This window comes from Taudactylus pleione, unplaced genomic scaffold (assembly GCF_031769625.1).
Source record: "Taudactylus pleione unplaced genomic scaffold, aTauple2 ptg000571l, whole genome shotgun sequence".
In the NCBI taxonomy this organism is placed as follows: domain Eukaryota; kingdom Metazoa; phylum Chordata; class Amphibia; order Anura; family Myobatrachidae; genus Taudactylus; species Taudactylus pleione.
Genome location: NW_028284973.1, coordinates 1,841,769 through 1,858,914, shown reverse-complemented (window position 1 = coordinate 1,858,914; position 17,146 = coordinate 1,841,769). Strand labels below are relative to the sequence as shown.

The 17,146-nt window shown below is 38.3% G+C and overlaps 1 protein-coding gene across 2 annotated transcripts in view; it reads right to left on the bottom strand.

Annotated features, from left to right (window-relative positions):
* Positions 1–17,146, bottom strand: part of LOC148481630 (scinderin-like) — a 177,003-nt gene that overhangs the window by 105,160 nt on the left and 54,697 nt on the right. For both annotated transcript variants that reach the window (XM_088453140.1, XM_088453139.1), the window contains exons 10-12: positions 14,641–14,731; positions 9,156–9,326; positions 7,701–7,878 (exon numbers count right to left, since the gene is read on the bottom strand). In XM_088453140.1, coding sequence (XP_088309266.1) covers positions 7,701–7,878; positions 9,156–9,326; positions 14,641–14,731 — 440 coding nt within the window. The remainder of the gene's footprint in view (positions 1–7,700; positions 7,879–9,155; positions 9,327–14,640; positions 14,732–17,146) is intronic.

Genomic DNA, 17,146 nt, shown 5'->3' with positions numbered 1-17,146 from the left:
AAATTGTAATCCTATACTGTATACATTGTAATCCTATACTGTATAAATTGTAATCCTGTGTATAAATTGTAATCCTATACTGTATACATTGTAATCCTGTGTATAAATTGTAATCCTGTGTTTAAATTGTAATCCTATACTGTATACATTGTAATCCTATACTGTATAAATTGTAATCCTGTGTATAAATTGTAATCCTATACTGTATACATTGTAATCCTATACTGTATAAATTGTAATCCTATACTATATACATTGTAATCCTATACTGTATAAATGGTAATCCTGTGTATAAATTGTAATCCTATACTGTATACATTGTAATCCTATACTGTATAAATTGTAATCCTGTGTATAAATTGTAATCCTATACTGTATACATTGTAATCCTGTGTATAAATTGTAATCCTGTGTATAAATTGTAATCCTGTGTTTAAATTGTAATCCTATACTGTATACATTGTAATCCTATACTGTATAAATTGTAATCCTGTGTATAAATTGTAATCCTATACTGTATACATTGTAATCCTATACTGTATAAATTGTAATCCTATACTATATACATTGTAATCCTATACTGTATAAATGGTAATCCTGTGTATAAAATGTAATCCTATACTGTATACATTGTAATCCTATACTGTATAAATTGTAATCCTGTGTATAAATTGTAATCCTATACTGTATACATTGTAATCCTATACTGTATAAATTGTAATCCTATACTATATACATTGTAATCCTATACTGTATAAACTGTAATCCTATACTATATAAATTGTTATCCTATACTGTATAAATTGTAATCCTATATACTGTATAAATTGTAATCCTATACTGTATAAATTGTAATCCTATATACTGTATAAATTGTAATCCTATACTGTATAAATTGTAATCCTGCGTATAAATTGTCATCCTATACTGTATACATTGTAATCCTGTGTATAAATTGTAATCCTGTGTATAAATTGTAATCCTATACTGTATACATTGTAATCCTGTGTATAAATTGTTATCCTATACTGTCTACATTGTAATCCTATACTGTATAAATTGTAATCCTGTGTATAAATTGTAATCCTAGACTGTATACATTGTAATCCTATACTGTATACATTGTAATCCTATACTGTATAAATTGTAATCCTATACTATATACATTGTAATCCTATACTGTATAAATTGTAATCCTGTGTATAAATTGTAATCCTAGACTGTATACATTGTAATCCTTTACTGTATAAACTGTAATCCTATACTATATAAATTGTTATCCTATACTGTATAAATTGTAATCCTATACTGTATAAACTGCAATCCTATACTGTATAAATTGTAATCCTATATACTGTATAAATTGTAATCCTATACTGTATAAATTGTAATCCTATACTATATACATTGTAATCCTATACTGTATAAATTGTAATCCTATACTGTATACATTGTAATCCTATACTGTATAAACTGTAATCCTGTACTATATAAATTGTTATCCTATACTGTATAAATTGTAATCCTATACTGTATAAACTGTAATCCTATACTATATACATTGTAATCCTATACTGTATAAATTGTAATCCTGTGTATAAATTGTAATCCTATACTGTATACATTGTAATCCTATACTGTATAAACTGTAATCCTATACTATATAAATTGTAATCCTATACTGAATAAACTGTAATCCTATACTGTATAAATTGTAATCCTATATACTATATAAATTGTAATCCTATACTGTATAAATTGTAATCCTATACTATATACATTGTAATCCTATACTGTATAAATTGTAATCCTATACTGTATACATTGTAATCCTATACTGTATAAACTGTAATCCTATACTGTATAAATTGTAATCCTATACTGTATAAACTGTAATCCTATACTGTATACATTGTAATCCTATACTGTATAAATTGTAATCCTATATACTGTATAAATTGTAATCCTATACTGTATAAATTGTAATCCTGTGTATAAATTGTAATCCTATACTGTATACATTTAATCCTGTGTATAAATTGTAATCCTGTGTTTAAATTGTAATCCTATACTGTATACATTGTAATCCTATACTGTATAAATTGTAATCCTGTGTATAAATTGTAATCCTATACTGTATACATTGTAATCCTATACTGTATAAATTGTAATCCTATACTATATACATTGTAATCCTATACTGTATAAACTGTAATCCTATACTATATAAATTGTTATCCTATGCTGTATAAATTGTAATCCTATACTGTATAAATTGTAATCCTATACTGTATAAACTGTAATCCTATACTGTATAAATTGTAATCCTATAGACTGTATAAATTGTAATCCTATACTGTATAAATTGTAATCCTATACTATATACATTGTAATCCTATACTGTATACATTGTAATCCTATACTGTATACATTGTAATCCTATACTGTATAAACTGTAATCCTATACTATATAAATTGTTATCCTATACTGTATAAATTGTAATCCTATACTGTATAAACTGTAATCCTATACTATATACATTGTAATCCTATACTGTATAAATTGTAATCCTATATACTGTATAAATTGTAATCCTATACTGTATAAATTGTAATCCTGTGTATAAATTGTCATCCTATACTGTATACATTGTAATCCTGTGTATAAATTGTAATCCTATACTGTATACATTGTAATCCTGTGTATAAATTGTTATCCTATACTGTCTACATTGTAATCCTATACTGTATAAATTGTAATCCTGTGTATAAATTGTAATCCTAGACTGTATACATTGTAATCCTATACTGTATACATTGTAATCCTATACTGTATAAATTGTAATCCTATACTATATACATTGTAATCCTATACTGTATAAATTGTAATCCTGTGTATAAATTGTAATCCTATACTGTATACATTGTAATCCTTTACTGTATAAACTGTAATCCTATACTATATAAATTGTTATCCTATACTGTATAAATTGTAATCCTATACTGTATAAACTGCAATCCTATACTGTATAAATTGTAATCCTATATACTGTATAAATTGTAATCCTATACTGTATAAATTGTAATCCTATACTATATACATTGTAATCCTATACTGTATAAATTGTAATCCTATACTGTATACATTGTAATCCTATACTGTATAAACTGTAATCCTGTACTATATAAATTGTTATCCTATACTGTATAAATTGTAATCCTATACTGTATAAACTGTAATCCTATACTATATACATTGTAATCCTATACTGTATAAATTGTAATCCTGTGTATAAATTGTAATCCTATACTGTATACATTGTAATCCTATACTGTATAAACTGTAATCCTATACTATATAAATTGTAATCCTATACTGAATAAACTGTAATCCTATACTGTATAAATTGTAATCCTATATACTATATAAATTGTAATCCTATACTGTATAAATTGTAATCCTATACTATATACATTGTAATCCTATACTGTATAAATTGTAATCCTATACTGTATACATTGTAATCCTATACTGTATAAACTGTAATCCTATACTGTATAAATTGTAATCCTATACTGTATAAACTGTAATCCTATACTGTATACATTGTAATCCTATACTGTATAAATTGTAATCCTATATACTGTATAAATTGTAATCCTATACTGTATAAATTGTAATCCTGTGTATAAATTGTAATTCTATACTGTATACATTTAATCCTGTGTATAAATTGTAATCCTATACTGTATACATTGTAATCCTGTGTATAAATTGTTATCCTATACTGTATACATTGTAATCCTATACTGTATAAATTGTAATCCTGTGTATAAATTGTAATCCTATACTGTATACATTGTAATCCTATACTGTATACATTGTAATCCTATACTGTATAAATTGTAATACTATACTATATATATTGTAATCCTATACTGTATAAATTGTAATCCTGTGTATAAATTGTAATCATATACTGTATACATTGTAATCCTATACTGTATAAACTGTAATCCTATACTATATAAATTGTTATCCTATACTGTATAAATTGTAATCCTATACTGTATAAACTGTAATCCTATACTGTATAAATTGTAATCCTATATACTGTATAAATTGTAATCCTATACTGTATAAATTGTAATCCTGTGTATAAATTGTAATCCTATACTGTATAAATTGTAATCCTATACTGTATACATTGTAATCCTATACTGTATAAACTGTAATCCTGTACTATATAAATTGTTATCCTATACTGTATAAATTGTAATCCTATACTTATAAACTGTAAACCTATACTATATACATTGTAATCCTATACTGTATAAATTGTAATCCTATATACTGTATAAATTGTAATCCTATACTGTATAAATTGTAATCCTGTGTATAAATTGTAATCCTATACTGTATACATTGCAATCCTATACTGTATAAATTGTAATCCTGTGTATAAATTGTAATCCTATACTGTATACATTGTAATCCTGTGTATAAATTGTAATCCTATACTGTATACATTGTAATCCTATACTGTATACATTGTAATCCTATACTGTATAAATTGTAATCCTATACTATATACTTTGTAATCCTATACTGTATAAATTGTAATCCTGTGTATAAATTGTAATCCTATACTGTATACATTATAATCCTATACTGTATAAACTGTAATCCTATACTATAGAAATTGTTATCCTATACTGTATAAATTGTAATCCTATACTGTATAAACTGTAATCCTATACTGTATAAATTGTAATCCTATATACTGTATAAATTGTAATCCTATACTGTATAAATTGTAATCCTATATACTGTATAAATTGTAATCCTATACTGTATAAATTGTAATCCTATACTATATACATTGTAATCCTATACTGTATAAATTGTAATCCTATACTGTATACATTGTAATCCTATACTGTATAAACTGTAATCCTATACTATATAAATTGTTATCCTATACTGTATAAATTGTAATCCTATACTGTATAAATTGTAATCCTATACTGTATAAACTGTAATCCTATACTATATACATTGTAATCCTATACTGTATAAACTGTAATCCTATACTATATACATTGTAATCCTATACTGTATAAATTGTAATCCTATATACTGTATAAATCACAATCCTGTGTACTAAATACCTGATATGCTGCTATTGAATAGACACTGAGCAAAGGGCTGCATGATATCTGTGGGGAATGTTGAATGCAATAGCTGCAGTCTGTGACATTTGGGCTAAGGGTAACTGTATCCTTCTCAGTTAGTTACAATTGTATCTGATACACACAGGGAATAACTGTGACAATATGACACTAATATGAGAGATATATAGTTATTCTGATTATGGGCAACATTCTAACTAGCTGGAGTCACTCTGACATAGTTTGATTTGGGAATAGAAGTGAAATATTGGTAAACATGACACCAGTGTATATAGGATATTATGGAAATAAACCAGTAACAGGACCAGACATCAATATTAGGGAATTGATTTAACCCTTTATTGAATGATACTTGAACAGACACTCGACTATATAAAAGAATATATATTCTTTTATTTTAATCACTTTTCTCAAACTATACACACATCTCTTACTATACTTTTACTAAATACTTTGCTTTTGTATTATTTGAATAATAATTTTTAAATAATAGAATAAAGGTTATATTTTAACATTCGTGCACCATATACAGATCCCTTTCCCTTCCAATTTGCATGTCCTTTGGATCTTGGTAGCACCCCCAGTTATAATTCGGATTAAGAATCATTAGTATTTGGGGTATTTCTCATATGTAATTTGTTTGTATTCTCCTATGCAACGGATTCCCTTTTCTTATGCTTTATCATCTCTGTCCCTGCACACAGTATATGCAGTTTTCTAAGGCCAGGGACCTATTTCTATCTGTAATACAACTGTTTTCCCAGGAACCATATGAACTAGCGTACTATTATTATTATGATTTATTTATATGGCGCCATAAAGGTTTTGCAGCACCGGTCAAGGGGAGAAAACGAACAGCAGACTGGGACGAGGTTTCTGGCTCATGGGAGGGGCTAATTCTGCATGGGAGGGGCTAATTCAGCATTGAATGGGGCTAATTCCACATGGGAGGGGCTAATTCCATTCTCATTTTAATTTTCATAATGTTGGGAGCTAGGGGAATATTTTCATGCTTGTATGTGCAATGCTGTCAAATAGGCTATATTGCATTCACATGTATGCTCACAGTTTAGGCAGCCAAATATTTATGGCATTGCAGCCTTTCATTCATAATAACAAATGGCCATGCTAGGCATCAGTTACATTGTTTATCCCACAAAAAAATACTTAATTGAGTACAGGATATTTGTCCTTCCCTACATTAGAAGACAAGCAACTGTGCCTGTAAATGGGCGATACTGTATTGGGGGCATGGCCACACCACATTGGGAATTGCTGGTGTGACTGCGCCTCTTTGGCAGGCCTGGTCCTGGTACTCTGTGCTCCCCTCTCTCAGCACCAATGATAAACACAATAAGCAGAGACATTTTCACTGGCTTTTCACTGCAACCTGCAAGCAACAATTAGTATTATAGCTGCGTTTATATTTAATTGGCATCAGGATGGAAGTTCTACAGTGACTAGATAGACAGTCAATAGGTTGACACCAGATAGTCGACATGCAAATGGTCTACAGGGTCAACGGTTAACAGGGTCAAATGTTCGACAGATAAAAGGTCAACATGGACTTAAGTTGACAGTGTTAAAAGGTTGATATGGTGAAAAGGCAGACACAGAAATGGTCGACACATAAATGGTTGACTTTTCATGATTCTTAAATTAAGAGGATTAGGGTTAGGTTTAGGATTAGGGTTAAACACGTAAACACGTGGTGGAGTGTTCGGGTTAGACATTAGGGGGAAGTTTATTGTTAGGCACCGGGGGGAGGGTTATTTTTGGCACTAAGGGGAGGGTTATTGTTAGACACTATCAGGAGAGTTAGGGTTAGGCACTAGAGGGAGCATTAATGATAGGCACTAGAGGGATGGTTAGGATTAGGGTGAATATTAGGGTTAAAATAACAAAAAAAAGTAAAAAATAAATTTGTGTTGACCATCTGTGTGTTGATTTCTATCTGTATACAACTGTTATCATGTCAACCTGTTTTCATATCAACCTGCTGACCAAAGTCTATGTCGACCATTTAACAGTTGACCATTTGACCCTGTTGCCTGTCAACCATCTGGTGCCGAGCCATTGACTGTCTATCTATAGACTATAGATCTTTCAATCAACACCTATTTAATTTAATTACATTTAATGTAATACCCACAATCCCAGTACGTTGTTGCAAAGTATTTGCAATATTGGGCCAATGGTCAGGGCTGTTCCTGGCCTTTATTTGTTACACAGATAACTTGCTTTCCATTGGATCATAAGCCCCCTCAAGCACATTCCTCATACGAGTACAGGAAGAAGAGTGCAGGAAGGTCAGTGAATGACTCCATTTATGTACAATGTGTAACATAAAAGGTGACATTTTAAAGGTTTTGTGAAAAATGGCACTTTACAATGTGTACATATCTGGAACCTGCTGAATTACTTTGCTCATCTTTCCCAGCCACTGATGGTGTAATCAGTAACAGTCCCCAGAAGGCAGCCATTTCTATGTAGACATTAACACAAACCCGGTTCCTGGCCTTCGGCTACTTTTGAGCCATTATATTTCAGAACTTTGACCAAGTACTCAGCGCCCTTTATTTCCTCCTCATTGGCACCTTTCCCGATCCACATGATGGCGGAGTTATTTTGGAATTTCAGAACAAAAGCATCATTGGCGTTCAGCGAGCTGGCATCAGCATCAACCTAGAGGACACAAAATGGATTTACTTTATAGGATTTTTACAGTAGACATAAGGCCAAAAAAATCCACACTTCACATAATAATATGTTATCTATTGCTCCCTCCGTCAACTACGCTGCTTGTGGTTTAACAATAAATGAGTGAGCACAACAGGGGTGGATCTAGGGGTCCCAGTGCCCCTGGCAAAATATTGAGACTGGCGCCCCCTCTTTCATATTCTAAACAGGGATAGTCAGAAAGCTGTACTGTATGTGCTCAGGGGCTGAGAGGCCGCTGTGTCCATCAGAGCTCAAGGCATGCCCCCTCACACCTCACAGTGAGTCATGCCTCCATTAGCTCTTTTTCTCTGTGTTTTATTGGCTGCTTTGTGGTCCAGCCACCCAGCTCCAGCCAATGTCTGAGCTATCAGAGGTGAGGCTGAGCTCTTACTGCCTCATCTCTCGTATCTCCCTGTATTTCCAGGGAGTCCTGCAAAATTGGTGAGTTTTGCTGATAAAAAAGATCAGAATAATACAAAATAGATATTTATAAGTTATAAATATCTTCTTTGTATTATTCTAATAATTTTTATAGTCTAAACTCTGCAATCTAACAGGGCGCATGAGAGGGGAGGCTCTGCCTCCCCTGCCTACCCTGACTGCACATCCCTTCCCTACAGGGTTAGGACCCCTAACCCTAACCCCCCCTCCCCAGTGCCTAAACTTAACCTCCCCCTCCCTGCACCCTAAACCTAACCCTCCCCCCCAGTACTTACCTTCAGAATTCTGGTGGTTGGGTAGCTGGTGCTGGTATTCTGGCAAGTGTCGGGGTTCCGGAGTAGGCATTATGAATGCCGGAATCCCCGCGGTCGAGATTATGACCACATCCCAAATAAACACCCCAAAATATTTAGCATTTTCAGAGGCAGATTTATTACATTGTGGAGAGAGGTCATGGGGTTGATGCACCAATCAGTGAAAAGAGTGGAGAAGTGGACCAGTGTAGAAATTGTCCATAGCAACCAATCAGTTTTGAGGTAGCATTATCAATTACATTCTATAAAATTATAGGTAAAAGCTGATTGGTTGCTATGGGCAACTACTCCACTGATCCACTTCTCCAAGGGCGATTCATCAAGCCTTGGAGAGAGAAGCCAATGCTTCTATCCGTCATGTTACAGGCTGTGTTTGAAAAATTACAGTTAGGAGCTGATTGGTGGTACTTTGTCTCTCTCATAGGCCTGATACATCTCCCCTGTATTTTCAGACAGGAAAAGTTCTCTGTTAATGTACTTTTTTACCTCATAGATCCTTGTAATCGATCCCAAGTTCTTTCGTACTTGAAACAAACGTATGGGGCGAGGAGGAGCCTGTCCTCCCTTTCTTGATGTACCATCTAGGAATACAATAAGCGGCTTGTCTTTAAATATAGCCAGTAAATGGGGTGGCTCTTTGCCTTGAGCAACTCGAGTCTGAAAAGAAAACAGAATAATATTACACATGTGCTGTAACTTGTATACTAAATAGGCGCCATTCTGCGGTATGAGCGGATATTCATGGGACAATACAGCCTATCAATGTGCATAGTGATAAGGGTCTTAAATTAGGCTGAATAGTGACAGGAAGGGAGTAGGATAAAATGTATTGGCTCATTCATTTAAAAACAAGTCATTAAAGAACATAGAAAATTAATGGTAGAAGCGAGATGCGGCGGAGGTTGGAGATTGAGGACTGGTCAAGGGAAGGTTTTCTTGAGGATCATGGTGACAAGTGTCAGTTTGAATATGGAGGTGAAGATATCTGCGGAGATGGAGAGGTTGAAGATGTGGGTAAGGTGACAGCAGGCTTTCGAATAGAGTTAGAGAACAAACATTGGGGTCTATTTACTAAGCCATGGATGGAGATAAAGGGCCAACCAACCAGCTCCTAACTGTCATTTGTCAAATACAGCCTGTGACATGACAGTTAGGATCTGATTGGCTGGTACTTTATCTCCATCCAAGGCTTAGTAAATAGACCCCACTGAGAGAAAAGGGGACAATTAGAGGGAGAGGTGTCGACGAGAGGATTCAGTTGCTGGAGGGAAGGAACACAGGATGGCAGAACGATGGCTGAACGATGGCAGAACGATAGGGAGAACGATAGGCAGAACGAAGGCAGAACGATGGCAGAACGATAGGCAGACATTTTGTGGCCTCAGACAATATTCATGAGAATACACTTTATAAAACACAAGGTGCCGTTTTATGGGTTAAGTCACACAATATCCACAGGCAACATTTCGATAATCCTCATCATGTAACCAATATGACATGAGTACATTACATAAAATATGAATACAGAAAGGACGACATTCTTTTAAAAAATGCTAAAAGTAAAATTACATTTTAATTTTCGTTATTATTGAATTTAAAAAACCAGGGATTTAGTCAGAGAATAAAGCATATTTTACGGATTTTAATTTGTTAATGCCCATTTAGTGACGGTGATAACGGCTCAGGTATTATAGCAGTACAGCTACCTCTGCCATACTGCCAGTCTGCTGCCAGTCTGCGAGCGAGTTAGCAGGACCCATTCTACACACTCACAGAAAGGGACCTGCGCAGATTCCTAAACATCGGGCACTGCTGGATCAGGCCCTATATACGCAGCGTAAACTTATCACTAGCCCTAACCACAGCGTAACCCTAACACTAATGGCAGCCTAACCCTAACACTGACTGCAGCTTAACCCTATCACTAGCCCTAACCACAGCGTAACCCTAACCACATACTAACCCTAACACTGACTGCAGCTTAACCCTAGCACTAGCCCTAACCAAAGCGTAACCCTAACCACAAACTAACCCTAACACTGACTGCAGCCTAACCCTATCACTGACTGCAGCCTAACCCTATCACTGACTGCAGCCTAACCCTAACACTGACTGCAGCCTAACCCTAACACTGACTACAGCCTAATCCTAACCACAGCGTAACCCTAACCACAAACTAACCCTATCACTGACTGCAGCCTAACCCTATCAATAGCCCTAACCACAGTATAACCCTAACCACAAACTAACCCTAACACTGACTGCAGCCTAACCCTATCATTAGCCCTAACCACAGCGTAACTCTAACCACAATCTAACACTGACTGCAGCTTAACCCTAGCACTAGCCCTAACCACAGCGTAACCCTAACCACAAACTAACCCTAACACTGACTGCAGCCTAACCCTATCACTAGCCTTAACCACAGCGTAACCGTAACCACAAACTAACCCTAACACTGACTGTAGACTAACCCTATCACTAGCCCGAACCACAGTGTAACCCTAACCACAAACTAACCCTAACACTGACTGCAGCGTAACCCTATCACTAGCTCTAACCACAGCGTAACCCTAACCACAAACTAACTCTAACACTGACTGCAGCGTAACCCTATCACTAGCCCTAACCACAGCGTAACCCTACCCACAAACTAACCCTAACACTGACTGCAGCGTAACCCTATCACTAGCCCTAACCACAGCGTAACCCTAACCACAAACTAACCCTAACACTGACTGCAGCCTAACCCTATCACTAGCCCTAACTACAGTGTAACCCTAACCACAAACTGACCCTAACACTGACTGCAGCCTAACCCTATCACTGACTGCAGCCTAACCCTATCACTGACTGCAGCCTAACCCTAACACTGACTGCAGCATAACCCTAACACTGACTACAGCCTAATCCTAACCACAGTGTAACCCTAACCACAAACTAACCCTATCACTGACTGCAGCCTAACCCTAACACTGACTGCAGTCTAACCCTAACACTGACTACAGCCTAACCCTAACACTGACTGCAGCCTAACCCTAACCACAGCGTAACCCCAACCACAAACTAACCCTATCACTGACTGCAGCCTAACCCTATCACTGACTGCAGCCTAACCCTATCACTGACTGCAGCCTAACCCTATCACTGACTGCAGCCTAACCCTATCACTGACTGCAGCCTATCCCTAACACTGACTGCAGCCTATCCCTAACACTGACTGCAGCCTAACCCTAACACTGACTGCAGCCTAACCCTATCACTAGCCCTAACTACAGTGTAACCCTAACCACAAACTGACCCTAACACTGACTGCAGCCTAACCCTATCACTGACTGCAGCCTAACCCTATCACTGACTGCAGCCTAACCCTAACAGTGACTGCAGCCTAACCCTAACACTGACTACAGCCTAATCCTAACCACAGCGTAACCCTAACCACAAACTAACCCTATCACTGACTGCAGCCTAACCCTAACACTGACTGCAGTCTAACCCTAACACTGACTACAGCCTAACCCTATCACTGACTGCAATCTAACCCTAACCACAGCGTAACCCTAACCACAAACTGACCCTATCACTGACTGCAGCCTAACCCTATCACTGACTGCAGCCTAACCCTATCACTGACTGCAGCCTAACCCTATCACTAGCCCTAACTACAGTGTAACCCTAACCACAAACTGACCCTATCACTGACTGCAGCCTAACCCTATCACTGACTGCAGCCTAACCCTATCACTGACTGCAGCCTAACCCTAACAGTGACTGCAGCCTAACCCTAACCACAAACTAACCCTATCACTGACTGCAGCCTAACCCTAACACTGACTGCAGTCTAACCCTAACACTGACTGCAGTCTAACCCTATCACTGACTGCAGCCTAACCCTATCACTGACTGCAGCCTAACCCTAACCACAGCGTAACCCTAACCACAAACTAACCCTATCACTGACTGCAGCCTAACCCTAACACTGATATGTACTGCCAACAATGTGACTCTCCACACACTAAATGTCAACATAATGATTTCCTACCCTTTATATGTTTGGGGAACACTATAAAAGTTTGCTAGGTAGTTGATAAGGGGAGTGTTTGCCCCTCTGTCCCATAGACTTTTTTTGACTGATCCTTTTTTTTCAAGATATATTCTAGAGAACTTTTCTGGCAATGCCGCTGTCTCTAAATAACCACCAGCTGCAAAGTAGCGCTGACGTCCCAGCGGCAGGCAGGTATGTACGTACGGGACTAATATAACATTCTCACAGCTCTGAGTCACTTGTCACAATGTTGACTCAACCCTTTCACTTCAATATATAATGTTATCAATAAGCTGCACAGGCTGAGCCGCTGTGGTGACCATCATCAATAAAGATACTATGAGAATGGAATGACCAGTGTAACATGGGCTTAGTGTTTGCTTTGCCGTATACATTTCATGTGACCGTTTTGTGCATTGAACGGTTGCATTATGCCTGCCATTGATAATAGAGGGGGAAATGTAAATGTTCATGTATATAACACCAGAGGACTGTATTATATATGTGAGCCTTGTAGGTGTGAAACGCATCCTGTAGCCTTTCCTCATTAAACCACAAACGAGGCATGGTGCACTAAACGAGACAGATTTACTACTATTACAGATTAATCAAGCATACACACACATATTATATATATATTGATCTCTCTAGTTTTTTGGGATAATGGGTCTGAAAAATTGTAGACCTGCTATATACCACTTTGTATACTGTGGTTTTCGTCTGCATCTAAAGGCCCCCATACATCAGCAATTTGCAATCGATTGTGTATAAAAATCTTTCCCTTTTTCAATCGATTGCAGATTGCAGAATTGCCACAATCGATTGAAAAAGGGAAAGATTTTTATACACAATCGATTGTAAATTGCACGATTGCTGCAATCAATTGCTGGTGTATGGGGGCCTTAATGCTGATCTGCAGAGGAAATGAACAATTAAAACTAATCTTTAAGGCCCCCATACATCACAGATTGATTACAGCAATCGTGCAATTTGCAATCAATTGTGTATAAAAATCTTTCCCTTTTTCAATCGATTGTGGCAATTCTGCAATCTGCAATCGATTGAAAAAGGGAAAGTTTTTTATACACAATCGATTGCAAATTGCACGATTGCTGCAATCAATCTCTGATGTATGGGGGCCTTTACATTAAAAGAACATAACGTGGTCTAAGAGCCTGATTCAGAGACAGATTGTGCAACTGCAAGAGCATTCTCTCACTGATTGCAGTTGCCAAAATATTTTTGTGCAAAGCGTAGCCGAACATAGGGACGCCCACGGCGGCCTTCTCATATCTGTACGACAGCGTGCAACAGCGTATACATTGGTACCATCTCTCGCATCGGGCAGCCATGTTGCATATGCAGCAAGTCTGACCAACCGCAAATACTGCAGCCCTCCTGGCACGCAGACAGCTCTCATGGCGCACAGGAAATCGTAATGACTAATTTATGCGCACCTATGAAAAGGTGTTGAAATGGTCAGACACGCCTGCATTCTTCTAACCACACCCCCGTTACCGCCCCCAAACACTGACTATCTGTCACTCACTTTATGAATGGTTGCTCTGCACACTTGCCAACGTGGGCGGCGATGGGGGCGGGGCCTGATGGTTCACGTCATTAAGCTGCATCTCCTCGCGGTAACTTGCTATGAATGGCGCAGATTTTAATAGGGGGCGGTACCAAATGATGCGATTCTTGTACAATCGCATCATTAAGCCCCGCCCCCTACGTGGGGACCCCCAATCTTCTTGAAAATTCTCCCCATTCTGTCCACTTCACTAGGAAGAGGGCAGGAATGCGGGGGAAGTGCCTACTGGGGGTGCGAGGGGTTACCCTAAAAATCGTGAGCCCCCCCGCCACTATTACATGCAGAAGGTCATAGAACGCTGTCATGTACAATACACCACCCGATGAAATACATACATGAGTAGCTCCAGCCTTAATAGAGCGGTCCAGTTGTACGGTGAGAAACGCGGACATTGTAATCTCATCTTTTGTTGCCTTACTTCCTTGCCTAGAGGGTAGAATAAAGAGAAGTTTATCAAAAGTCTGGCACATATATTACTGATCACACTTATTGTTACGTTGTGACGCCATGTATATTATGTGTGTTGTAGTATATGGAGAAGATACAGGGGTCTATTTACTAAGCCTTGGGTGGAGATAAAGTGAACGGAGATAAGATACCAGCCAATCAGCTGCTAACTGCCATGTCACAGGCTGTGTTGGAAGAATGACAGTTAGGAGCTGGTTGGCTGGTGCTTTGTCTCCATCCAAGGCTTAGTAAATAGGCCCTATAGTCACCCTTCATAGACAGCGGTTGTAGAGCAAGACCTTTAGGTTATAAAACCCCTGACACGGCACAGTATATCTGGAATGAAGAACGCATAGCTAATAAATGTGTCCTCTGACAGAATATCTGTGTTAGGGGCCTATTGACATTAAATATTCACGGGATACCCGGAAATATTAAGTATCACCTCAATGTATGAAGGAGGAACCGCAGCAGATACCCGAGATCCCTCCATATCCAACAGCTTCTGCAGCCTCTATAGGTTTCTATGGGGGTCGCAAGACTGTCAGATTTTCCAAGCTCGGGAATACGAAGCATTGCGGAGTTTGGCCCCCGCAGCTAATGCCATCTGAAGATGGCGTCCGCTCTAGCCTATGGGCTACGCTTCACAAAATTTACCAGCAGAGGATTCCTCCAGGGAAACCCTACGGCAAAGGCCGCCGCACATACGTGGTAAGTAGAGTCCTGATAGAGGAGTAAATAGGGATCGCTGATGCAGTCACTTCACTCGGAACACATCACAGGGACGGGTTCTTTCCAGAGCCCCTGTCCCTGCATGTGGTATTTGATACATTACAGTGGTATTATCATCTACCTCAATGCGACTTTGGGCAATAATATCTCGCCCAGATTGCACTGAGGGCTCGATTCAGACCTGCTCGCTAGATGCGTATGCAAATCTGGCTAACTAACAGCAAGGCAGGCGATCGCACGGCATGGCATTAGCACGCCCACTATGTCTTGGCGTGCGATCACTCTGTGTATGCAGACACCCACCAGCCTGTCTTAAGACGCCCACTTATAAACGTCATCTCCAGGAAGTGTATGCAACCATCGGTATCATCAATTACCATCGGAAGTGAATGCAGCACTTGTGGTTGACCATACCCTACCGCAAGCACTGCGAGCACTTCAGTGTAAACTCCAGCCAGGTGACGTGTACAATGACGCTGCATCTTAATTATGCACGCCTCTGGAACAGCGTTAAGATGCTCGGGCATGCCTGCGTTCGCACCTCCACTCCCCCGTTTTCATCGACCAACCCTTGTCACCACCCACAAATGGCTTGTCCTGTCACTCACTCAGCTTGGCAGTCTACGCGCAGCGAACGCTTCCAGATCGCTCGGACTGGTTCACGCATGGTCACTGCGATGCGTACGCATGCGCACAATGCAAACATCGGCAGTATGCGTGTGAACGCTTCTTAGCGAGCGGGTCTGAATCGGGCCCTGAGGACCTGAATCTGCAAAGATCGCAATTGCAAAGTTGCACTCAGCTATAGATATGATGTATGCACGCAGGCTATAGATATATGATGTATACACGCAGGCTATAGATATATGATGTATGCACGCAGGTTATAGATATATGATGTATACATGCAGGCTATAGATATATGATGTATACACGCAGGTTATAGATATATGATGTATACACGCAGGCTATAGATATATGATGTATGCATGCAGGCTATAGATATATGATGTATGCACGCAGGCTATAGATATATGATGTATACACGCAGGCTATAGATATATGATGTATACATGCAGGCGATAGATATGATGTATGCATGCAGGCTATAGATATATGATGTATACACGCAGGCTATAGATATGATGTATGCACGCAGGCTATAGATATATGATGTATACACGCAGGCTATAGATATGATGTATGCATGCAGGCTATAGATATATGATGTATATGCACTCAGGCAGCTTTGCAATTGTGACCCTTGCAGATATGGTAACACAGTAGGAGGCATCACGCCCCCTGTGCATTACTTATCCGAGCTGCATTGTCCAATGCAGCATCGGATAATCTGTGTACCAACGGCCGGCTGTGGGGTCCCGCAGCCGGCTACCGCAGTTGAGAGAAAGAGGGTGGTCACCCACAGCTATGCGAGCGGCCAGGAGGCCGTTCTAAAAATAAAAAGACTGGCCCTGATTCAGAGCGAGCGCTCTGTCAGAGCGTCCGGCTCTGAATCAGGGCCTGAGTGCACTATACTGAGACCTTGCTAATACAAAAACAAATGGAAATGTCAATGGTCAGTGGTTGGCGTGGAATGGGGGAAAGAGGTTAGCGGCGTCCCGCTAACTCTTGCAGTGCATGTAATATGAATATCCTTGTTTG